Source organism: Astatotilapia calliptera, chromosome 9, assembly GCF_964374335.1.
Source record: "Astatotilapia calliptera chromosome 9, fAstCal68.1, whole genome shotgun sequence".
NCBI lineage: Eukaryota > Metazoa > Chordata > Actinopteri > Cichliformes > Cichlidae > Astatotilapia > Astatotilapia calliptera.
The window spans coordinates 30,323,596-30,350,311 of NC_137430.1; the positions used below are offsets into that span (position 1 = coordinate 30,323,596).

The 26,716-nt window shown below is 42.1% G+C and overlaps 1 protein-coding gene across 3 annotated transcripts in view; it reads right to left on the minus strand.

Moving 5' to 3' along the window:
* Window positions 1-2,868: 2,868 nt before the first annotated feature.
* The window catches only part of LOC113028823 (uncharacterized), a 270,569-nt gene continuing 246,721 nt past the window's right edge, over window positions 2,869-26,716 (minus strand). For 2 of the 3 annotated variants that reach the window (XR_013911508.1, XR_013911507.1), the window contains one exon: window positions 2,869-4,239. Coding sequence is in view for 1 of the 3 variants with exons in the window: in XM_080306692.1 (XP_080162818.1) it covers window positions 4,319-4,897; window positions 5,622-6,218 (1,176 nt within the window). In the remaining 2 variants the exon portion in view is untranslated. Of the gene's footprint in view, window positions 4,898-5,621; window positions 6,219-26,716 lie in introns of all 3 variants that reach the window. The other variant, XM_080306692.1, reaches the window with a different exon arrangement.

Sequence of the window (26,716 nt, forward strand, 5' to 3'; positions counted from 1 at the left end):
GTTATGTTGTGGTGATTCTCGGGTTGAGGGATGGGTGTTCATACTGGAGTGCAAAATTAAATGCTAATGGAAGATGGACAAGAAAAGTTCAAAGCCATCAGGTGCTCAGTTTAGAAAAAGAGAAAAGAAGAGGAGGAGTAACGAGCAAAAGATACAGGTAAGCAAATGTGTCATTGGATAATGGCAGGTCATGTATCCTGAAATAATCAGAATACTTTATTAATCCCTAAGTAAATTATGTGGGTTACAGTTGCTCCAAGAAGAAATAAAAAAAAAAAAAGTAACAGTAACAGACTAAACTCCAAACAATACATTATGTTACAGATTTGACAAATTTAAGAAATAGCACTAATATACTCGCCCAGGGCAACAAACAGACTACGACCGCCCCTGCATATTAGTATATTCTGAAGTAATTTGTTTCCCCAAATACCTCAGACCATTCACGGACCATCGAAATTGTTTAAATATACTATGAGGGCAGTGTCCTGACATAGGCATTGCATATATCCCAATTAACATGATACCCTGAAAGCGATGTAAAACTTTCTATACATTGTAATAGGGATGGAATAGACTTCCCAGGCTGCGTCATAAGTAACAACATATCATCTGCATTTTGTAGATATTTATGTTGATTTTACCCATCGAAATCCCAAATATGTTTACGTTATTTCTTCGTTTTTGTGCAAAAGGCTCTATAGCAATTACAAACAGCCTGGGGCAAAGGGGACAGAAGAGATTAGATATAAATCAGTTTGTCAATACGTGTGCTGAAGGCGAATCATATAATGTTTTTATCCACCTAATAAAATTGTCACTAAAACCAAATTTTTCTTATGTCTTAAACAGATCTTCCCACTCGACACAATCAAAGGCTTTAGAAGCATCCAGCGATAAGGCTACGTAATTTGGTAAATTGACCAGCCGCCTAATATTATCTGAACCATACCGGTTCAGAACAAAACCAGATTGCGCTGCATGTATCTTTGTATGCAAAGGTATGGGACGGTAACCGCTTGGGTCTAGAGGATCTTTCACAGTTTTAGGGATAAAGGTTATAAGTCCAGAGTGCATTAACTGAGGTAATGAACCCACTTTAAACGCCTCATTATAAACATCGAACAGCATGGGGACTCAACATATCCTCCAATGCTCTATAGAAATCCAACGGTAACCCGTCTAATCCTGGAGCCTTATTAAGTGACATGCTGTTAATTGCGTGGGTAATCTCCTACTGTAATTGGAGCCTCTGTAATCTGCTGATCAGTAATAGAAAGCAGTGGCAGATTTAGATCAGTAAAGAATGCTTCAAATTCCTGTTCATCTAAACTACCTTGTGTAGAGTAAAGATTGTTGTAAAAGGCCCTGAATCCATCATTTATCTGTCTGGTAGAAGTTGAAATAATCCGTTTCGATTGTCATGTACCTGGGATGTGGTTCATACTGCCTTTTTAAGACCATATGCTAATAAATGGCTCGGCTTTTCTCCCATTTCCCAATATGCTTTATTTATACGAAATAAAGAATATTTTGTCTTTTTGTTATACAGGCCATTCAACTTATATTTAACATTATCAATTTTATTCAACTCCGTCTTTTGTATGAGAATGTACTACCGTTAACTCTGCCTCCGGGTCTTAAATTAAGGCCACATTTAAATGCCACCTGCAGCTTCGAGGTGTCTCCAAAATATTTCAAAGAAATAGGAAAAATTGGCACATGTTCTGAGATTACTATATTACCAATACTTGAATTTACAGAATTATTCGCTAAGGCTTCCGATATAAGAAAGTAGTCAATTCCAGTATAAACGTTATGAGGAGGAGAGTAGAAAGAATACTCACATTTCCTTCCTTTCTTTTTTTTTTTGCCCCGTCTCTGTCCTGCCAGGCCCTCATTGGCCTTTCACGGCCAAAAAGGGAGCCCTGATTAATTGCAGTACCCTGTGATCTGTCAGGGCATGTGTCCAATTAGGGATGAGGAGGAGGGAGAGGAGTCTCTCTGGGACAATTCAACAAAAAGTACAGTAAAAGCATCCAATAAAACCATAAGAACAAAACACTGTACATTATTAAAAGATGATGAAAAATGATAAAACACAGCAACCCATGCAAGAATGATTAAAACATAAAGTTACACCCATCTATTCCATCCTGTGACCTGACACTACTTCATGAAAGAAAAAATCTAAAATAAAGATAAAACACTTACAGTATTAAATACAAAAACAACTATTGTTCCTTTATTCACACGCCTGATTCAGAATTATTTTCACACCAGATATCTTTCCTGACTGAACCTAAAAGCAGTATTAAAAAGAAAACTGCATCACAGATGATTTAGAAAGACTGCTTTAGAGGTTAGTCACAGCTGAAGCTTCCTGCGATCAAATGGCTGCTGGCAAAGATGCATGTTGTGCTGCGGTTCGTGTTTCTGTGGAGCTGAAATGCATCAAGTGCCTTAGAAGCACAGAGATACTTGTTTAAATGTTTAATGCAAGTAAACCCACAATGTCTTATAATAGCACTGACATGACAGGATACTGTGTCTATCCTTTCTACTTCAACATTTAGTAACTAAAACTATTTTGTAATTAAAACCTTACCCACCAGGGGGCAGCATTGTACCAGAAAGTTTTACTTTGGTTGCCAACCCTGCAATAATAAGAAAAGCAGCACATGTTCTGTACTGATTACATAAGCATTATATGCTCTCGAACACACCTTTAAGGTTAACTCTACCATGAGTGCCATGAGGAATTTGAGGGCCCATAGAAAAAAATATCACTTTGGATTATGTAAAACTTTCTGTACACTTTGCATCCAGATAAAATCAGGGCACTCAAAAAGAACCTTTGAACAAAGGTTTAGAATTCTTGGAACTGAGTTTAATACACAGAATCATATGAACAGCAAGAAAATACATACAGAGTATAGCGAGACATTTACATGGCAGCAAGCAAAGCAAACCCTGTGGTGAAATGCATTTAAGCACAAACAGCAGAGAACCACAACATGACCGACACAAAAAATAGCAACCCGGGGAATATCAACCTCCTCCTGCCGTTGGGTACCCTTTCATCCTTTGTTCTCTCAAGGTCGATATGAAGTTTTTACCTCATAAGTAAAGTTTCAAATTCAAAAATGTCCTATAAACCCAATTATCAATGTGATATGCTCATCAATATTTTCCATCAGTTGTTAATCATGCTTGTACTTTGCTTCTTTTAATCTTACACTTATGTTCCATAGCTGTCTTTTTTCCACTAACTTTATGGCACTATTTCATAACTTTCTGAGTGCCAGTCCGAGAATCCATTATTTTTTAATTCTGTCCCTTTGTCAGTTTTATGGCCAAAGTGAGTCTGCAAAACGGCATTTGACAGTTAATCATTTTGACCATTTTTTAAGTGTGTGTGCCAGAAGTAGACTACTATCTATGATAAGAAAATGGTTTTCTCGCTTTCTGGCAGCTGAGGCAAGAAAAACAATCCCAGATGCATCCCCCGCAGGCCAGGTTTCTTTACCAAATAGGCTTTGGAAACACTGGACACAACATGAGGCAATAAAGATGAGCAGAGAGAAAGAGAAAGTTGAATTAGTTCCATGTTTGCACTTATCATTGTTGGCCATAGCACAATCAAAGGTTACTCATTGATCCCAATTATCTCATGTTATTGATCAACATGTGTTCATACAACAAGTCGAGCAAACACCATTAATATAATTGTAGATAATATTTGACCTAAATATGTTGGTCTTGTGGTTTTAAACATGTAGGTTAGATGCTTTTCACAGTGATTCCATTAAATAAACACTTCAGAGTGTGTGTGTGTGTGTGTGTGTGTGTGTGTGTGTTGTATACGAGTAAATATGATTGCGTAGTATATCTGTGAGTATGTCCAGTCCAGTATATACATGTTATATTAAAAAAAAAAAAACCCTAAAAGTTCATACCATTTCTTCCCGCTGTAAATAACACTGTTTTATTCAAGAAAAACCCAAACGTTTGCATTTTTTTTAAAAAATCATCACTCTGTTTTTACGTGGCCTATCATTTTAAAAACTGGTATAAAGTTTGAGTCCACACTTTCAACCTAAGTTGAAATAGAGACTCTGGGTCGCTGCACCTTTGTTGTTGCATCTTAAACTGGGCATGTGATTTTGACACGCCGACACGTCCGTCGACCCCTGGGGGTTAAAATGTAACTACTGGAACATTTTCATTCACAGTTGCCTGAACTCTGTGGAGCCTGATCTCAAGGGTTTTGAGTCTGACACTGAAACCAGAAGAGGATCTTTCTGTCTCTTCAGATTCACAGTGATGGGAGTGATTTCAGCCCTGAGTGATCACGCTGATGTTTGCACAGAGCAGATAATGAAGTGAATGTTTGGGCACATTGGTAACAGTGAAACAGTTTATTAGTAACGTGGGATTGTTTGTGTTTGGAGTATGAACTGAGATTCCTGAAGCTTTTGTCACACTGGTCACAGCTGTAGTTTCCTTCCATGTGTGTACATTCATGCTTGTTACGATGACCTGATCGTGAGAAGCTTTTGTCACAGTGTCTGCACTTGTATGGTTTCTCTCCTGTGTGGACTCGTTTGTGTGTTTTAAGCTGACTTGAAGTAGTGAAGGATGACCCACACTGATCACAGACGTGCTTTTTCACCCCACTGTGAATCAGTTCATGGTTTTTTAAGTCACCTGATGTGGTGAAGCTTCTCCCACATTCTTTGCAGTTTTTCAGTTTGTCTCCAGTGTGTTTACGTTGATGTTTTTTTAGGGAGACTTGCCAATTGAAAGTTTTTCCACAAAGGTCACAACGAAAGTCTTTCCCACCACCACAGTAATGACAGGGTTGAGAACTGGATCCATCTGTGTCGCTCTGCTTCTGAACAAAGACACAAACACAGTGTAAGTCAGTCCTTCAACATTTTTATCCTGAACGTCGCCTGAAATAAAGAGCATCTCTGCAGACGTCCAATTACATTTTACTGTTTCAGTTAACACACTCAGTTTACTGGGCTGCAATAACTACAATACTACCACCATAATACTACAGTAATACTTATTTCATGTTACAATAACATCTGACTTACTACCATAAAAATATTTGAAGGGTACCAACACAGTACTAAATTACTAATGTAACACAACAATACTAATTTAATACTGCATTAATAACACTGTAAATGTGCAGTTAAAACACTCAGCTGACCAAGACAAGAAAAACACTACTACCCCCATGACACTGCAATTATAATACTAAATGAGTATTTTAACACTAATGTCTGAAAGTACTAAAGTTATGAGGAAGCAATGACACTAATGCTAAAATACTACAATACCATTACGTAACAATACAACTTTATAAACCATTTATGCAGAAATAATATCACTGCCTGAACATTAAATAACAGAATCATATCAGTGTTCAGCACATTTCGTTTTTCACAATAGTGTAAACAAAAATCATAACTGACATGAAAATCTGAATAATCACTCAGAGCTGCTTTTCCATGCAGTAGAATTGCTAACATGCTAACACAGTTTAATGAGCAGAGTTGTTCCAAACAGTCAGGCTAAAATGACAAGATAACAATATAAATACATACCTCACAGTAACTGCACTTGTAGAGTCTCTTTCTGGTGTGGATCTGTTGGTGTAGTTTCAGGTAATGTGGAGTTTTAAAAGTCTTTTCACACAGGTCACATTTACAAGGTCTCTCCTCAGTGTGGGTAAACATGTGGCGTTGTAAGTGTATGTCTTTAGCAAAGTGTTTGCCACACTGACCACAGCAGTACACATCTTCTCTGGTGTGAATGCGTAGATGTGCATTTCGGCTTCCACTCTGGCTGAAAGTTTTTCCACAGATGTCACAGCTGTATGCCTTAATTCCAGAGTGGGTAACTAGGTGCCTCTGTAAGCCGTTACTGCGATTAAAAGCTCTGCCACACTGATCACAGCTGTACGCTTTAACTCCACTGTGGATGAGTTGGTGTGTTTTTAGGGAACCCACGGAGGAAAAAGACTTTCCACACAACTCACAGCTGAACGGTCTCTCTCCAGTGTGGATGACCTGATGACGTTTTAGGAATGCCTTAAAAGTAAAACCCATCCCACACTCGTCACAGGTGTGTTTTTTCTCTCTCTTTCTTGGTTGAGGTTTGTCGGCCTCCTGAGAGCGCTGACTTCTCGCTCCATGTTGGTCCTGCAGTGACAGAGATACAAACAGAGGCAGTGAGTGAAATGCAGTCGTAGAACAAACTCAACCTTCAAACTTCCTCCATTAACACTAGTTTTAAACCTGAAGGTGGAGTGTGGCACCAAACACCTTAAAGGTCTCTTATCCCCACCTGCTGGTAGTTCTAACACATTACATCCAAACTCATGTTAAAAATGACTGTTCAAAAACTCTAAGGCTATGTTCACACTGCAAGTCTTAATGCTCAATTCCGATGTTTTGATCAAATCAAATTTTTTTTGTCTGGTTGTTTACACTACAAATAAAATGTGACAGCAAACGTGCTCTAGTGTGAATGGTACACGGCCCTCAAATGGGCCGACATGCGCAAAAGAAGACGTCACACACAACACGCTCCGTTTAGACCCAGACCAGTATTGTTTGACTGATGGCCCTTAATGTAAAGACTTGTTTTGGACTTTACGTTTCCCAATTTTGCTTTAAGTCATAAAGTTATTTTGTTATTTACATATGGCCTATTAATTATCCTTATTGAAGCCCCTCTCTAAAACAGCAAAGGATAGTTGCAGATTTCTGTCAGAAGCTGCAGATTACACAGTACAAACAAAATGTTCACGTTGTCTTCCCAGCAGCTTCACTAACATCTACACTGAATGGCCAGGAAGCGTTCGCGATGTCTTCTCGGGCGCTTCTCTGGCGTTGAGAATCGGCGTCTGTCTTGTGTCAGTGACGTAAAAGATGGATTTAATGCGACATGACCGTTCAAACAGCAGTCGCTTTCTACAACATCAGATATGTATCGGATTCAGTACCACATACGAAAGTGACCCAGATTGGACTTAAAAATATAGGATTTGTGTCATTCACACTGTCATAGCATGATCGGATATGGGTCGCATAGGGCCAAAAAAAGTCAGATTTGATGCGCTTTCGCCTGCAGTGTGAACGTAGCTTAAAACCATGTCCATCTCTCCTGCTTGTACACAAATATTAATGCCAGCATACTAACACACTCAGAATAGTAATAAATGTTTAGCAGCTCTATACTTTTTTATATTTCCTCTTTCCTATAATAAATATGTATAATTTTCTAATTTATTCCATTATAATAGAGAGTTTGCAGCTGTGAGATTCCGACTGTGCTTCCCTTGCAAAAGTTAAAACCGATCGATCTCCGTTTGTCTCCCTTTGTTCACGGAATAAGTCTCTGAGTCAGCAAGGGCTGCTAGCGAAAACCTAACAATTGTGAGCTGTGACTCCTTTCCCCACGCTGCCAAAACTGCAAAACACTTAGCTGTGTCTCTAATAAAAACTCTGTAACTTTGCTCTGCTTCACTTCAGCAGCATCAGGTAAAGTTCATATGGTTTTCTTTCGTTTTTGATGTACTGCAGAATATTTTTATAAAATCCCAGGCGAGGAAAATCACCTTCAGGTTTCTCTGTGTTTTATCGTCAGTTACTTTGACACAAAGGCATCTGTTGTGATGCTTACACCTTTGATAAAGTCTCACAACTGTCAGCTTTGTTTTTATAGATATAAAAAATGGAAATGTACTGATGCATGATCTGAATTATAATATTTCCGACTGTCTGAGGCAAAATTTTTGCAAACAACAAGTTATTCGTACCCATTTACTTTTTACCCTTTTTTAAAAAATAACCATTTCAAACTATTTACAGAACAATCATGCCACACAAATTATTTGTGCCACTCCAAAAATAATTTCTGTCCACTATAAAGGAAACATCACAGCCTGATGCCTGCAGGTCTGACAGCAGCAGGTGTGTCACTCCTGTTTCTACCTGGAGACAGCAGTCGCCTCATTGTTCTGACACACAACACAAAACTATCCACAACACTACACACTAACTACACAAGGCAACACATTAACTACACACTCCAAACACGCTAAACGTCACAAATCTCTCACGACTCAAAACTCGCTCTCTCTCTTTTTCTGCTGCCTCTCTCTCTCTCTGTCACTCTTAAAACTTCCCTTTTTTTTGTTTGTCTTTTTGCTCATAAGCAGAGAGTGCTCGCTGCGCTGTCCTTAGACAGTAAACGTGACGAAACTATTCAGGAAAAAACGGCGCGTATATATTGTTTATAATGACTCTGGTTTTACGTGGCCTATCAACACAATTTAAAAACTGGTATATACCACCTTGTTGCTTTGTCTTTAAGTGGTCATGTGATTGGCTTACCACGACTACTTTATTCTTCCTCAGTCAAACACTAAGCACTCATGCGATTGTTACTTGTAATGCCGTTATTCCCATCACTGTTCCTCAAAGCATTTCAACAGTCCTCTTTGGTGACATCTGCTGGCCAAAAATATGAAGAACAGCTTGAATCTACAAATTATAATGAAGAGCTCCATTATAATTGCTCACTCTACAGAGCTCAGCTAGCAATAATGATAATAATAATAATAATAATAATAATAATAATGTACTTCCACAGCATGTCTTTTATCCTGTCTTCCCTGTTTCATCCCAGCCGGTCAGAACAGATGAAACTGTGATATTTTCCTCACCTTCTGTGTTGAGCTCATTGTTTCCTCTGTAGTGACTCAGCTGAGTCCAGATGGCTGAAAATGTTCCTCTGCTGCTCCGTCAGACTCTTCTCCTCCTGCTGATCAGCTGGGACACAAAACAGATCTTTGTTAGGCTCCACACTGCACTGAAGAGTCAAAGTGTCTCATATGTTCATCTGACAACACAAAGTACAAATTTCACTCTGATTGCTTGTAGAAATCTTGTGAGACGTGTTGTGCTGCAAAGTGAGGAAACTCTCTCACTCACTTATACTTCAGGAGGAACTTTGTGACATTGGCTCTAATATTCTAAGCAGCCCTTTACTATGACAGGGCCAGAAAGTCCTATTTGAAGGTTTGGGAGAAGGACCATGTTAAAGGTGGATTGGGGTTTATACACTTTGTTATGATACAGGTAAGGCTGTAAGAGCCTGAGAAGGTGTCCTGAATGAACCTCTAAAACCAGTTTTCAGCTAACGACTCTGCTTCAGTCTGGAAAACAGCAACTACAAGTTTAAAGACTCCATCAACAATTCACACCCAGCAACAGCCTGAACAGCTCCTCCTGTGGTTTCCACAAACAGGGACAGACCTCTTACTCCCCCACCCCACACTTTCCACACCTTCAGCCCCCCAGTCCCACCACCACCGCCATATCATACCGTTCACGGTGATACCAGTATAATGTTGGGCAACGATAAGGAAATGAAACATCACGATAGAATGTGGTTAAAACGCGCATGCGCAGTGGCTTTGTTTTCATACGCACATGGCGGAAAAAGCATGGCAGCGAATGAGAAGAGCGAAAGTGGATCATTAAATGAAACGGATGAACCAGAACTGGTTTGTAAAAATGCTGCAACTTCAGTGGTGTGAAACTGGTTTAGCTTTCGTCCGTCAGACACACAACAAAGCACTATTTTTGGTAGAGCATGCTAGCGGGCCGTCGTTATTACCATGTTGTTTGGAAAATACGGCGCACTTAAAATCAATCCTTTTATTTTCTGAAAATCGACAGTGCCCCTTATAATCCCGTGTGCCTTATGTATGAATTCTGGTTGTGTTTACTGACCTGAAAACAATTTTACGTACACGGCGCTCGAAAATCTGTAAAATGTTTCAGTACGACTTTGCTATGCTACGAACCCGCACCGCTTGATGGATTGTCGGAGCATTACGTGTAAATGACCTTTAAATTTGTAAATATTTTTACGTTTGTTTGAAAGGCACTTCGGTTTTATTTTGAAAACAAATAGCAGATGTAGATGAGGCTATTCAGCTTGCAAAAGAAGCCCAAAGGCTCTGTGCTATGGGTGGTCTGCGACTACACAAATTTGTGTGTAACAATGCGAAGGTGCTTGAGAGTATAGCACCATCTGAGTGTGCCACTGAAGTAAAGGCTCTTGATCTTGCCTTTAGTGATTCATCGCTGGAAAGAGCCTTAGGAATCCACTGGCACATTGAGTCAGACAGTTTCAGGTTTCATGCCCATTTGAAAGACCAACCAGAAACCAGGCGTGGTATACTATCCACTGTTGCCTCTCTTTATGATCCACTTGGGCTTATTGCTCCTTTCCTGCTAACTGGGAAAAGGGTTCTTCAAGAAATGTGTAGGCATGGTACAGGTTGGGATGACCCACTCATCAGTAAACTGCAACCAGTCTGGAGATCCTGGAAGAGTGATCTGGCAAATTTGGATAAAATCACCATACCCCGATGCTATGTACCAGCTGACTTTGGAAAGGTCACAAAGAGAGAGCTACATCACTTCTCTGATGCAAGCACGTATGGTTATGGCCAGTGCTCATATTTGAGACATGTGAATGGAAATGGAACTGTTCATTGTGCTCTGATTATGGCAAAGTCCAGAGTTGCTCCAATCAAAGCTGTGACCATCCCCAGGTTAGAACTGACTGCTGCTGTTGTATCAGTTGCAGCAAGCAATACTCTAAAGGAAGAACTGGGAATTTCAGGGATTGACGAATACTTCTGGACAGACTCCAAGGTTGTACTGGGGTACATTAACAACGAGGCACGTCGCTTCCACACATTTGTATCAAATAGGATTCAGAAAATACATCTCAGTACAACTCCTCAGCAGTGGCGATATGTTTCTACTGACAAGAATCCTGCAGACCTTGCTTCGAGAGGTTCTAGTGCAAGCAAGCTTCTGACATCGAACTGGTTTACTGGACCCAAGTTCTTATGGGAGAAAGAGGTATCACCAGAGGCAGAGGTAATCCCAGAAATCCCAGTTGGGACCCCGAAGTTAAAAGGGTTCAAGCACTAAATTTGGAGTCTGCAGAACAAGTGACTCTTTCAGACCGCTTGTCAAAGTTTTCTTCATGGTGTAAGGTCAAACAAGCTGTTGCGCGACTTCTTCGCCGAACCAAGAGTGACAAGTCAACAAGTCACAGCACAGTTCAGGAGCGAGAGGATGCACAGCGCATCATTATAAGAGATTTACAGAGACGAGTGTATCGAGATGAGATCCAGCTACTTAGTAATGGCTTACAACTTTCACGGCAGAGTAAACTGTTTCGATTGGATGCCTTTCTTGACAAAGATGGAATCCTCAAGGTGGGAGGAAGACTGAAAAATGCATCTCTCCCTGCCTCTCAGAAACATCCAATGATCATTCCAAAGGACCACCACATAACGAGGATGATAATAGCTCATCATCATGAACAGGTTAAACACCAAGGAAGGGGTATAACCATCAACGAGATCAGATCAAATGGATACTGGATCCCAGGAATGAACAGAGCTGTTGCATCTTATGTGCATCAGTGTGTCAAATGCAGGAAACTCAGGGGATCAGTGGAAGAGCAGCGAATGGCAGACCTGCCATCTGAGCGGGTGGATCCATCTCCACCTTTCACTTATTGCGGAATGGACTGTTTTGGGCCATTTTTTACAAAGCAAGGGCGTAAGGTGAATAAGCGTTATGGTCTGCTTTTCACATGCCTTTGTTGTAGAGCAATTCACATTGAAATGGTGAATGATATGTCAGCAGATGCCTTCATTAATGGCCTCCGATGTTTTGTTTCCATAAGAGGAGCAGTACGACAAATAAGATGTGACCAAGGAAGCAATTTTGTTGGAGCTAAGAATGAAATGTATAATGCGCTGAAACAGATGGATGTCAATCGTCTGACTGCATTCTTGGCTGAGAGGCAGTGCGACTTCATTATGAATGCTCCCCATTCAAGCCATGTTGGAGGTGTCTGGGAGAGACAGATCAGAACAGTAAGAAATGTACTTCGGTCCACTCTTTCACTCTCACCTGGAAGATTAGATGATGCCTGTTTGAGGACATTGTTTTACGAAGCAATGTCTATTGTGAACAGCCGTCCACTCACTGTGGATAACCTGAATGATCCAAATGGTCCAGAACCGCTGACTCCTAATCACCTACTCACTATGAAACCCACTGGAGCCTTACCACCTCCCGGGACGTTCATCAGAGAAGACATGTATGCTCGTAAGAGATGGCGTCATATCCAGTATCTAGCAGAGCAATTCTGGAACCGCTGGAGAAGAGAGTATCTCTCTAATATTGCCACTAGACAACGTTGGCATATTTCTAGAAGGAATCTGAAAGTTGGTGACATAGTCATCGAAAGGATGGATGATCTGCCACGGAACGAGTGGAGATTAGCCAGAGTTGAAGAAACAGTCGCTGATAAAGATGGGCTTGTGAGGAAAGTTAAGATTCGTCTTGGAGACCAGAAAATGAAAAGGGAGGGTCAATGTTCTGGCAAGCCATCCATTGTTGAACGGCCCATTCAGAAACTGATCTTGCTTTTAGAGGCTGTCTAAGACAACGACCATACCCTTTATTGTATGAAGACTTGTGGACATTACCTGCAGGCTCATGCATGGATAATTCTTTGTTTTCGTTATGTAAAAGGCCTTGTGGTTAAGGTCATTCGTTTTTAAAAATCATTCGTGTTATGGTTCTCCCTTTTGTTAAAACACTCATGATTTGGTGGGAGTGTAAATGACCTTTAAATTTGTAAATATTTTTACGTTTGTTTGAAAGGCACTTCGGTTTTATTTTGAAATCCATGCTTTTATTTTGAAACAGGAAACTGGCACAAAACCGTTAAAGGGCTGTTAGTAACGTTTCTTTTAGGATATGGTAAAATAGTGTGCCTTAAAGTGAAAAATATGTACGTTTACTTTGCCAATTAGTACCTGGCTGACAGTGGCACAAGGTTTGTTAATGTTTCCTTTAACGGAATAAGTTACATGCAATCAAAATGTCGTTTAATAGAGTTTATGTTGTTAACCTTGACCTTGACCTTTATGTGTAGTTGTAAGTTAGTGAGGTGATATAATGAATTGAGTGATGTAAATTTGATGTATATGCTATATGTGAGCAGGAGAAATTTGTTTCCTTTGATCTTATGGTATTAATATTGCTGGTTTTGTTTTGCTCCTAGCTCTTACGGTGTCTTCACTGAATGTTTCAATAAAAACATTTCCAATAAAACCTCTGTGAAGCATCAGTATAAGAGACCATCATTCAGCCAGGGATGCTACATTACGGCTATCGTAGGCAGGAGCCTCCCGGAGTGATACGTACTGTGCTTCAACATAATGTTACCGTATTGTGTGTGTATAACCTCCTTAACTTTTGTGGATGTTATACATCAGCGGTCTCCAACCTTTTTTGCGCCACGGACCGGTTTATGCCCGACAATATTTTCACGGACCGGCCTTTAAGGTGTCGCGGATAAAGACAACAAAATAAAACTAGTACCGGTACCGAAAAAAATAAGATTTATTCATAACACACGTGAAAAGACCCAGGAAAACCAAGTTAACGATAAAAACGATAACAACATAACGCTGAAAACCGATAAAAACCCTGAAAACTATACATTTCACAGCTGAGCCTCAACTCTCGCGGCCTGGTACCAAACGACTCACGGCCCGATACCGGTCCGAGGCCCGGGGGTTGGGGACCGCTGTTATACATGGTTATGCTGAGGATATGTCGGCCAGTTTCCACTGGAAATGCCTTTTTGTTAAACTGTCAGCAAGGAATTTGCACTGTTACATTTTTATATAACTTTAATGCACATAAAAAAACAGCTGCAGGGACAATGAAAAGACTTTTCTGCTCCAACTTCTCCCAGCATGCTGAGCTAATGATTAGTTGGTGTTTTTCTCCAAACACTCTCTCACTCTTCTCTCAACGTGTTCACAATAAACTGTGAACAGACACCGAGGAGAGCAGCAGAAGACCTCATTCAGGAGCTAAACTCAACATGAACTGAACTCACAGTAAAGTTAGCTCGGTGCTTACCTTTAGATGAGCCCACAAACCGAGAGAAACTCCGCGATGAAGCTGGAACTCTTTCCAAACACAGGAAACAGATCAGGGAGCAGAGACCCACGTGGTTCACGCTGATCTCAGCTACGATCCAGGAGACAAGGGTGGGCAGATCGATGCAGATATCGATCCAAACGTTGGTACTACTTTATTCTCTTTGAATAAAAAAACAGCTCTCTGTGCAAACGCCTCCTCTCGTGCAACATTCACACTTTGCTCCACCTCCTCCTCCTTCTTCTTCTTTACATCGTTTATTGTATTTGCGGTTGTCAAACAACAAAATGATGAATTACCGCCACCAACTGGTGTGGAGTGTGAACTGGAGCGTCGACCAGCAACAATTTGCTCTCTTTTAAAAACTGGAATAAGGCCTGATCAATTTCACTTCTTAACTTTGCAGTAAATCAATAAGATCCAGTTTCATTTTTATGTTACTGAGGTTTTGGATCATTTACCTTCTCACAGTGTAATATAACATGTTCTACAGTTTCTTCTTCTCTTTTTTGAATGATTTGAATGGAGGTTATAATCCACCATCACTGAACTGAAATGAGTCTCTAGGTAGGAAGTCATCAGTTCAGTTTTTGATCAATTTGACTGTATTTTACTGTGCAGGCTGAGTTTGATTAGATAAGTTTGGTTTTCTTAGTGGTTATATTAATGTCATTAAATTGTTTTTTATTTTTTATTAATGCATGTATGTATTTCCTTTTAAATATAGCACTAATTTACAATGGGAGTTTCCAAGTTGTGTTATTGCAGGGTAAATGTTATTTAGAGCTTTGTAAACATATTCTAATAATATCTTTAACAGGAGTGACTGATTTTAAAATAGGATTCTTTATGTCTGTGTAATATTTCATTAATCTCTTTTACTCTGTTATTTCTCTCTATACTCAACCTTGTTTTGGTTTTTCCCCTATAAAACACAGTTATACATCAAATATTATAAATCTTACTTTGACAAATATTTAGATCTTCACATATTTCAGGGTCCCAGTGTGGATTGACTGAAGTGTTTGTTTTTATCCCCACAACATCCTAAACATTTTACTGTTATGCATAAACAGAAACAAAAAAAAATCTAAAACATGATATATGCATTGCCGTCTTCAGCCTCTAGGGGGCATTTTTGTTCAGGAAGTACATTTTCCTCTGATAAGCAGCTAAAACCACTTCTCTAACCAAAGACTGTAAACAGAAGACGCGAGAGTTCAGAAACAGTAAAACAGATTCACAGAAGCCACAATGATATTAAACATACAGCACTGACAGTGATGACAGACAACATTACAGGTCAGTTTCAAAAACAATAACACTAATACAGGGTTAAAGGTTATGAAGCTGATGAAAGATTTCATTACCTTTTAAAATACTAGACTTTGCTCAGTTGCATTCAAAACAACAGCTGCAGCAGCAGTACAGGCTGAAATGGGGGAAATGCCATTTCAAATAAGAAGAGAGCAACTGATATTGAATTACTGGGCAAGTTTACAAGGACATGGTCACGATCATCTGACAAAACCTGTTTTCCAACCATGCTGGGAAAAAGAGAAAACGCAATTGAAGAGCTTTGGGTGGACAGTGGGACAGAAAACAGCTGAACTTAATCTGGACAAGATAAACATACATCAAACAGTACCGTTGCCTACAATACCACCATGGATGCTCCCTGATGCAGTAGTAGATTTCACATTGTTAAACAAAAAGACCAAGGAGAAGGGTGTTATCTTAAATTCACATACAGTGCAGGAATATATTAATCAGTATATTCCTGCAACTGTGTAGATTTATGTCAAAATCTACACAGTTGCATCAAAGAATACAGCCAACCAAAGTGGGATAGCATTTATAGTTCCTGGATTTAATATCAAGGTGGGGAAAAGGATCAGTGACGATCATCATGATGATCTATGGGAATATAACAGTAAATATTAAATATTAAACATTATTGTGCAGCGCGTAAGATCGACAGCGCACGGTGTACTTTGAGGAGCCAAAAAGGGTGTAGTTTGTGTGTGTGAGCACCCATGTGTACACCTGTGAGCATGAGCGTGCTTGTATTTAAAAGGTTCCTTCATGTAATGGTCTGCTAGAGGGTGTGGGGGGGGCACAGCCCCGTCCTCCAGGGCATGAAGCAGGTATGGAGGAGATCAAACTCCAGACATCCAGAGGCCCCCAGAACACAAGAGACCAAGGAAGACCAACAGAGGGGCAGCCGCGCCACTGTCCCACAAAGAGCTGAGGAGAGTCCCAGATGAGGGCTCACTCAGCAGCCGCGGAGCAGAAGCCAGGGGGGGTTGCAGAGACGTGCCCGTGAGCTCCCACCCTCATGCTCTCATATGCAATTACTCAACACTCACCCAACGTGGAGACAGACATAGAGAGACACTGTACACACGATCACACTCCCCAAGCATACTCTAAGAACCGGGTCCCCCTGGAGGGGGAAAATGCACCCAGACCCAGGTGGTGTTTCCCTGCGGTGGGGAGAAGCAGACTGCCGCAGCAGCAGGGAGGCCCCACATTCCAGACCCCAGTCGGATGGCCAACTCCTCCTCCTAGCCCCCCGCTCCAGCAGGCTGCAGAGAACGGGGTGTGTGAAGACTCCAAACCTCCCTCCGCCTGCTCATATGCAGTGTTGATGCATGTGTGTTCTAAGGTGCATTTAAAACCCAGGAGGGCATGGAGCTACCTGCCAGAGAGCAGCAGGTAAGCGCATGGTCCCTCCTGCTAGCCCTCAATGTCTACGTGTATTTAAAATTGAGAGGTGGGACACGACGCCAGGGGGGAGGTTGTACACCCTGATGGTCTTTTGGAGTCCGTGTATCGTGCCCACCCCCAAGATCCTATATGTATGTGTAATGAGAGTGTGAGTAATGTGAATGTCTAAGTTGTGGGATAAAATTGAGGCACAGGCAGCCAGAAGAGGACAGAGGGGGGATGCCTCCCCTGCACCCTGGTGACACACCTTTACCCCAAGGCCCTGCATGTGTGGGTGATTGTGGTGGAGCAGGAAGATGGAGGCAGCTGGGTATGGGGAGGGAAGGAAGGGAGGGGCACGTGACCCCTCAGTGGGGCAAGCTCCCCCGCTGACCCCAGTAGGCACCCCCATACTCTGCAACCCGCCAGGGAAAGGGGGCCCAGGCCCATCCGGACCGGGGCCCAGTTCAACAACGTCGCTTGGCCCCACAGAGCCCGGGACAGTCCACCTAACCCCACTACCGAGAAAACTGCACCCACCCCATCATCCACTCATCTTCCAGACTACACAAGACAATCGACGCCCAGGCTGAGATCTTCCTCCACCTCTCCTGTATCTCCCCCTCCTGCATAATGAGTTCCTGAAGAGAGGAGAGCTCCTGCAAGGTGTAACAACCTCCCCCACCAGTTGAATTGATGCACTAGTGGACCCTGCGCCAGGGCTGGGCCCCCATACATCCACCCGCCCACAACCTTGGCAACACACCAACCAGGACGCAAGCCCCCAAGGCCCAGCAAGGGCCCCAGCCCAGAGACGGAGCACCCCCAGAATCCCACGCCCCTCCCGGACCCAACCAGGGGCAGCCAGGCTACCAGGTCAGTAACCCACGTCCGTCAGCACAGACCTTCCCCCAGCCCCGTTGCACGCAGCCACGAGGAAACAGTCACCTGAGAGCCAACAGAGCTCTTAATATGCCATGACCACAACCCCGGGTTGAACCCTCCAAGGAAGATGCTCCAGGGGAAGAATTCGGGAGAATTTGAATGTTTTATTTTATTTTATTTTGTCACATTCCACACCAGTTGGTGGCGGTAATGCACCATTTTGCTGTTTGCCAACCGCCAATAAACCCTATACAGAAGAATAAGAAGAAGGCGCTGTCGCGTCGTCCATGTTTTCTACAGTCATTCGGCGGAACAAAGTAAGAATGCTCCACGAGAGGCGTTTGCACAGAGAGCTGTTTTTTCATTCAAAGAGAATAAAGTAGCACCAACGCTTGGATCGATATCTGCATCGATCTGCCCACCCTTGTCTCCTGGATCGTAGCTGAGATCAGCGTGAACCACGTGGGTCTCTGCTCCCTGATCTGTTTCCTGTGTTTGGAAAGAGTTCCAGCTTCATCGCGGAGTTTCTCTCGGTTTGTGGGCTCATCTAAAGGTAAGCACCGAGCTAACTTTACTGTGAGTTCAGTTCATGTTGAGTTTAGCTCCTGAATGAGGTCTTCTGCTGCTCTCCTCGGTGTCTTTGAGAGAAGAGCGAGAGAGTGTTTGGAGAAAAACACCAACTAATCATTAGCTCAGCATGCTGGGAGAAGTTGGAGCAGAAAAGTCTTTTCATTGTCCCTGCAGCTGTTTTTCTGCCTGCACCAAACCTCTACAGCCTCATTTCTATTTGAAGTGATAACAGGAAATGGATGAGAGCGATCTGCTGCAGTATCAGGGTCACAATAAACTTTATTGTCCAGCTGCTGTGGATGAACACATGAGAGGAAGTGAACTCCTACAAAGTCTCATTTTAATGAGTGTGGCTGCTGTAAAGTGATGCACAGGAAGATGTTAACAAAAACTAATGAAACAGAGATGAAAGTAAACAGTGTTCATATTTGAAAGCACAGAGAATAAAAATATATTGTGGTTAATGTGCAGGAGAGTGTGAAGAATGTAATAATGTCTTCCTGTGTCAAACACAGCTGCAGTCAAAGCAGGAAGGGAAGCGCTGAAACCACTGATCAAAGCTCATTAATCAAAGACCGCTGATCAATGGCCATGAGTACCATTCAGAGAGTTGGGGAGTCGCTGCAATCACAGCATTTGATCAGTGGTTGTTGATCAATGATCATGAGAATTTGCATATTAATGCTCAATAACTGACCTCCCAGCCCATTGTTCCTTCAGTGGTGCTCGTTTCAGTCATTATGTAAATGTTCTGTTGAAGATTGAGGAAACCTGCAGTCAACTGAAACTGAAGAAGTCACGTAGATGAGTGAGGAAATGTTTCTCCCACAAAAAGCTACGTCCAGATGAAAAGATGCAAAGTTTGGGGAATGGTGGAGTTTGGAGAGCGGCACCATGGGGGCTGGAGAGACTTGTGAAGTGGTGATCAGGTGTGGGCCTCTGTTATTATGAATGGTTGGGGTGGGGGGTGGAACTGGGGGGCTGAAGGTGTGGAAAGTGTGGGGTGGGGGAGTAAGAGGTCTGTCCCTGTTTGTGGAAACCACAGGAGGAGCTGTTCAGGCTGTTGCTGGGTGTGAATTGTTGATGGAGTCTTTAAACTTGTAGTTGCTGTTTTCCAGACTGAAGCAGAGTCGTTAGCTGAAAACTGGTTTTAGAGGTTCATTCAGGACACCTTCTCAGGCTCTTACAGCCTTACCTGTATCATAACAAAGTGTATAAACCCCAATCCACCTTTAACATGGTCCTTCTCCCAAACCTTCAAATAGGACTTTCTGGCCCTGTCATAGTAAAGGGCTGCTTAGAATATTAGAGCCAATGTCACAAAGTTCCTCCTGAAGTATAAGTGAGTGAGAGAGTTTCCTCACTTTGCAGCACAACACGTCTCACAAGATTTCTACAAGCAATCAGAGTGAAATTTGTACTTTGTGTTGTCAGATGAACATATGAGACACTTTGACTCTTCAGTGCAGTGTGGAGCCTAACAAAGATCTGTTTTGTGTCCCAGCTGATCAGCAGGAGGAGAAGAGTCTGACGGAGCAGCAGAGGAACATTTTCAGCCATCTGGACTCAGCTGAGTCACTACAGAGGAAACAATGAGCTCAACACAGAAGGTGAGGAAAATATCACAGTTTCACCAAATAATCAGTCACGTCTCAAACTCTCATCCTCCCAACCGGTTATATGACTGTGTTGTATATTATTATATATTTTTAAATTGTGTTTACAAACATTAAGAAGTCACAAGCAATTGTTTTTCTTTATTATTAAGTTAACTCTTTACTGTCATTGCACAGTCATACATAGTACAATAGTACAATGAAATTGGAAAACTGTCCTACATCTGCACTACATGTAACACAACACGACAAGATTTGACACATCACAACGCAGCACAAACAACACAACACAGTATAATAAAGAAGAACAAGTGTATTTGTATTGCACACTGTTATTATTGCACCTTGTTATAAATATAATAATATATATGATACTGATTTTACCGTTGTAACCCCCCCCCCCCCCCCCTTTCCAAAAAAAAAAAAGTCCAGGTAGGTAGTCAGTCAGGTCAGCTGTTAGCGCTGTTTAGGGCTATCGCCCTGTTGTAAAAGCTGTCCTTGGGTCCATTTGTTCGGGACCTCAGCAGCCTGAACCTCCTGCCAGATGGTAGCAGCTTAAACAGCCCGTGTCCTGGGTGTGTACCGTCCCGTAGGATGCTGCGTGCCCTCTTGAGACGCGAGTGCTGTACAGGTCCTTCAGGGAGGGAAGAGGATGTCCAATGATTTTTTGGGCCATATTGATGACCCTCTGGAGTGCCTTTCTCTGTGCTGTGGTGCAGCTGGAGAACCACACACCGATGCAATATGTCAGCACACTTTCAATGGAGCAGCGGTAGAAGACGGTCAGCAGCTCCTTCTTTGGGTCCATTTTTCTGAGGATTCTCAGAAAGTGGAGACGCTGTTGGGCCTTCTTTAAAACTGCAGAGATGTAAGAGCTCCATTGGAGGTCTGTGTCTACGTGCACACCCAGAAACTTGAAACTGGAGACCCTTTCCACACACTCCCCGTTGATGCTGACAGGCTGCAGCTCAGACTTCCTCCTTCTGAAATCAACTGCCAGTTCTTTTGTCTTGGTGGTATTGAGGTCCAGGTTGTTATCTACACACCAATCTGAAAGCCTCTGAACTTCAGCTCTGATGAGCCCCACCACAGTGGTATCATCTGCAAACTTGATGACTGCGTTGTCTGGGTGGAAACTAACACAGTCATGTGTGTACAGAGTGTACAGTAGGGGACTCAGTACACAGCCTTGTGGAGAGCCAGTGTTAAGGCTGAGGGCGGAGGAAGAGTAGTAAAAGTAGCTCCTCGAAGAACGTTTTTATCCAAAGTTAACTGAACCTTGTGCTTTATTAATGTAATAATAAAATAAGATTAGTAAATGAAGTACAAACTATTTATTTCTAATAAAGGTTCTCTGTTTGAATCAGTTAAGTAGAAAATGAAGGAAAATAAAACATGTGTATTTTCTGTTGCCTACACTGTAGAGCGTGACTTTGCCTCTAAACAGGAACATGAGCAGGGAAGAGGTTAAAGTGGGATTGAGCAGGTGGGAACCCTAAAATCAGCTGTAGTGGCTCAGCGTGGGGAAAAGAATCACAGCTCACAATAATTTCTGTTGAGAGCTCCAGTAGATTTTCTTAAAGTACAGGCTGTGATCAGCTGACCTGCTGCTCTCTGTGGATGTACACAACTGAATTCAACCAGATGTCAGCAGATGTTTCATGAGCTGTCCTGGCTGATTTCCATCCTCTACACTGACAGTACACTGGCTTTATATTAGACACTATACTGTTGGTATGAAGGTGGAACTCAGTGAATGAATGTCAGCATCATGAGCTTCAGTTTAAATGAATCTCTGCTACACTTGATGTAATCTAACTCTGACATGAGCACCACAGTCACTGTGCACCAGTCACACACTGTTCTTTACTTTAAATCCATCACAGTTCAGCAAACGAACCTGTTTATCCTGCACTAACCTGCAGAGGATCTTCATGCAGTCTTTAAATAACACAGTTAATCTGCCTCAGATTGTTTTGCAGCATCTTTCACAACCTGAAAAAACACAATGTCACATGTACAGACTCAATATCTGATTTCAACACATGAGGACTTACATGTAAGCTTTAATCTCCAGTTGATCGAATCCCACTGAGCAGTCCTTCCCTTTAAATCTAACCTCTCTTCTTCCTCTCCTGTCCTGTGTGTCTTATCTTTCTCCATCTCTGAGTGAAGTTAGCTCTCTTTCTTTTCTCTCCCTGTGATGTACAGCAGCTGGACCTTTAGCCAGCAACACACTGTGAGACAAACTGCACACAAACAGTTTGTGTGTTTGCTGATGTTTGTTGATAGAAACGCTGCATTTGAAATTACCTGTTTGTTCAGGTGCTGTGCAAAAAAGAAAGAAGAACAACGTCTCACTTTAACTCCTGACTATGACTCACAGTTTTGCCTCTTTCATCTCTTTTTATGTTTCATACCCTGGTGATTAGTACACGATCAGGATTGTCTTTCATGTCTTACTTTTCCCGTTTCTCAAGTTGGTTTGATGTTTGATGCCTGCAGTGATGAAATAAAGCCCTCAGATGCCTTAAAAGTAACACATCTGTTTTGCAAATGTAAAGAGTACAAAATACAATTTTCTTTTTCTAATGTAGGGAGCAAAAGTAAAATATTTTCCTTCACTGAATCAACTTTTAAATGTTACATTGTAATTATTAATATTGAAAAATGACAAAATGATAGAAATATATAATAGGAAACAGGAAACATAAAAGTATAGACTTGGTAAACATTTATACTTTTCTGAGTGTGTTAGCATGCTAGCATTAATAACTGTGTACAGCAGGAGGGATGGGCTTGATTTTAGTGTTTGAACAGTCATGAATTATTTTTAACACCAAGTTGGATGTAATGTGTTAGAACTACCAGCAGGTGGGGATAAGAGACCTTTAAGGTGTTTGGTGCCACACTCCACCTTCAGGTTTAAAACTAGTGTTAATGGAGGGAGTTTGAAGGTTGAGTTTGTTCCACGACTGCATTTCACTCACTGCCTCTGTTTGTATCTCTGTCACTGCAGGACCAACATGGAGCGAGAAGTCAGCGCTCTCAGGAGGCCGACAAACCTCACAGAAGAAAGAGAGAGAAAACACACACCTGTGACGAGTGTGGGAAGGGTTTTACTTTGAAGGCTTCACTAAAATCGCACCAACTCATCCACAGTGGAGTTAAAGCGTACAGCTGTGAGTTGTGTGGAAAGACTTTTTCTTGGAAGGATGTTCTAAAAAAACACCAACTCATCCACAGTGGAGTTAAAGCGTACAGCTGTGATCAGTGTGGCAGAGCTTTCATTCACAGTGCCAGCTTACAGAGGCATCTAGTTACCCACTCTGGAATTAAGGCATACAGCTGTGACATCTGTGGAAAAACTTTCAGCCAGAGTGGAAGCCGAAATGCACATCTACGCATTCACACCAGAGAAGATGTGTACTGCTGTGGTCAGTGTGGCAAACACTTTGCTAAAGACACACACTTACAACGCCACATGTTTACCCACACTGAGGAGAGACCTTATAAATGTGACCTGTGTGAAAAGACTTTTAAAGCTCCAGGTTACCTGAGACGACACCAACAGATCCACACCAGAAAGAGACTCTACAAGTGCAGTTACTGTGAGGTATGTATTTATATTGTTATCTTGTCATTTTAGCCTGACTGTTTGGAACAACTCTGCTCATTAAACTGTGTTAGCATGTTAGCAATTCTACTGCATGGAAAAGCAGCTCTGAGTGATTATTCAGATTTTCACTTCAGTTATGATTTTAGTATTACTGTAGTATTATGGTGGTAGTATTGTAGTTATTGCAGCCCAGTAAACTGTGTTAACTGAAACAGTCAAATGTAATTGGACGTCTGCAGAGATGCTCTTTATTTCAGGCGACGTTCATGATAAAAATGTTGAAGGACTGACTTACACTGTCTTTGTGTCTTTGTTTAGAAGCAGAGCGACACAGATGGATCCAGTTCTCAACCCTGTCATCGCTGTGGTGGCGGGAAAGACTTTCGTTGTGACCTTTGTGGAAAAGCTTTCAGTCGAAAAGACAGTCTAAAAGTACATCAGCGTAAACACACTGGAGACAAACTGAAAAACTGCAAAGAATGTGGGAGAAGCTTCCACACAATAACTGTCTTAAAGCGACATGAACTGATTCACAGCGGGGTTAAAAAGCACCTCTGTGATCAGTGTGGGTCATCTTTCACTACTGCAGGTGGGCTTAAAACACACAAACGAGTCCACACAGGAGAGAAACCATACAAGTGCAGACACTGTGACAAAAGCTTCTCACATTCAGGTAGTCGTAACAATCATGAACATACACACATGGAAGGAAACTACAGCTGTGACCAGTGTGACAAGAGCTTCAGGAATCTCATTTCATACTCCAAACACAAACGATCCCACGTTACTAAAAAACTGTTTCACTGTTACCAATGTGCCAAAACATTCACGTCATTGTCTGCTCTGTGCAAACATCAGTGTGATACAGCCACATAGAGAGCCAAAATAGACACCTACGCATTCACACCAGACATCTTGTGTACTGCTGTGGCAAACAGTTTACAACAGACTCAAGCTTGCAACAACACGTTTACCCACTGTTAGGTTTTGTATTGTTGATTGTCATTTATGCTTAGAAATATTTAACCATATATGCTTAGAGGTGTATAATCGATTGTGTAGTGATAGGATGTGTGATCTTTAGCAGGCTGTAAAGACTTGGTGTGTATTCCACACTGGAATGCACACCTACATCCTGGGAGCATGAGAAGAGGTCGTACCTTGTTTTATTGTTTTATGGTAGGATAAACGTGGCTGTGTTTGTTTTAGGCTAAGTGCCTTTTGTTTAGATGAACTGCTGGACTTCCAGACCAGCAGGTTTAGGGAAGTCATTTATGGGGTCACACTCTGACCCCACACACACACACACACACACACACACACACACACACACACACACACACACACACACACACACACACACACACACACACACACACACACACGGTACTCTTTGTTTGTATGTAGACGTCGTATGTTAATGAACCTATGCATATTCATGTAACCTCAATAAAAGAGCAGTGTTACGGGGGAGCGGTCGAGAGCAACTGGGGTCAAGCGAAGGAACGGCGTTTGTCCGGTTCTCTCCCGTGCACGAGAACCATGAAGAACTTTGCCTACTTCGTGTCTTGCTTGCTGTGTAATTATATTGTCTTCAACGTTCCAGCGAGTAGGTTCAAGCTACAACCCTATCACCCACACTGAGGAGAAACCTTATGTGATGTAAACACATGATGTCAATGAAAATATCCACCTAGTTACATTTTAACCCTGAGGGGTCGACCACTTTTTTATGTGCGATACCGATATCATAAATTTGGATATCTGCTAATACCGATATGAATCCGATAGTGTGCTTTTTAATCAATAAAACTGTTTTTTAAATATCTTGCTGCTTTTTGTATAACTTCATACTCAAGTTAAAAAAAAAACAGTAAAGTTATTATTATTGTTATACCTGTATGCAAAAAATACACTGCACCCAAAATATTTCATAGTTCAGCAAAAATGATCAATATAATAAACTTCAACCTACTCCATCCTCCCTATTCATGTGAGTGAAGTTGGCCCCCCCACCTTCTTCAAATCCAACAAAAGTGTTATCAAACGTTTGTGCTGCTATCGTTTTAAAGATATTAATAAAAAATTCTACAGTTGCGACTGTGGTGCCAGTTTTTGAAACTCGGTATGACCCAGTGGATGACGATTTGGTTTTCGGTTGTGCCGTGGGCTGCGCACGACTGAGGAATTCTGAAATCCTACGTGATTTAAGGTCACATTTCACTGGGGTAGACGATGATGTCCGAAATGACGTGTGTCGGTTGATTGAAAATCATCCTAATCTTTTCTCGGACACTCCATCCTGTACCACCATGTTGGAGCATGATATCGATGTGGGGGACCATCCTCCAATCAAACAGCATGCCTACCGGGTGAATCCAACTAAGCGTGCTCTTTTCCAGACAGAAGTCTTTTATCTGTTGGAAAATTCTCTTGCTGTCCCTAGCTCTAGTGCGTGGAGTTCCCCGTGTCTCCTAGTGCCTAAAGCGGATAAGACCCCACGGTTTTGTACGGATTTTCGGAAGGTGAACAGCGTGACCAAACCTGACTCCAATCCTCTTCCCAGAATGGAGGATTGTGTCGATAGGGTCGGTTCTGCGATGTTCGTTACTAAGCTGGACTTGTTAAAGGGCTATTGGCAAGTTCCCCTAACATCACGTGCGGCCGAAATCTCTGCTTTTGTTACTCCTGACCATTTTCTCCAGTACACTGTCATGCCTTTCGGGTTGCGCAACGCTCCCGCCACATTTCAACGGCTCATGAATATCGTGCTGGGCGGCGTCTGCAAGTGTGAAGTGTATTTAGATGACATTGTCGTCTATTCCGACACCTGGTCAGAGCATATGGAGACACTCACTGATGTGTTCCATCACTTGGAAAAGGCATCCCTCAACCTCGCCAAGTGTGATTTTGGTAAAGCCATGGTGACGTACTTAGGAAAGCAGGTGGGTCGGGGGCAAGTGCGCCCTATCTCGGCCAAAATCCAGGCCATCCTGGACTTTCCTGCCCCTCAGACTAGGCGTGAGCTTCGCCGTTTCCTCGGCATGGTGGGCTACTACCGGGGTTTCTGTCAAAACTTCGCGGAAGTGGTCGCACCCCTCACTAGCCTCACTAGTGTGTTGAAACCTTTTGTGTGGTCCTCTACGTGTCAGAGTGCGTTTCTAGCAGTTAAGACTCTCCTGTGCAGTGCGCCAGTGCTGGCTGCCCCTGATTTTGCACGCCCTTTTAAG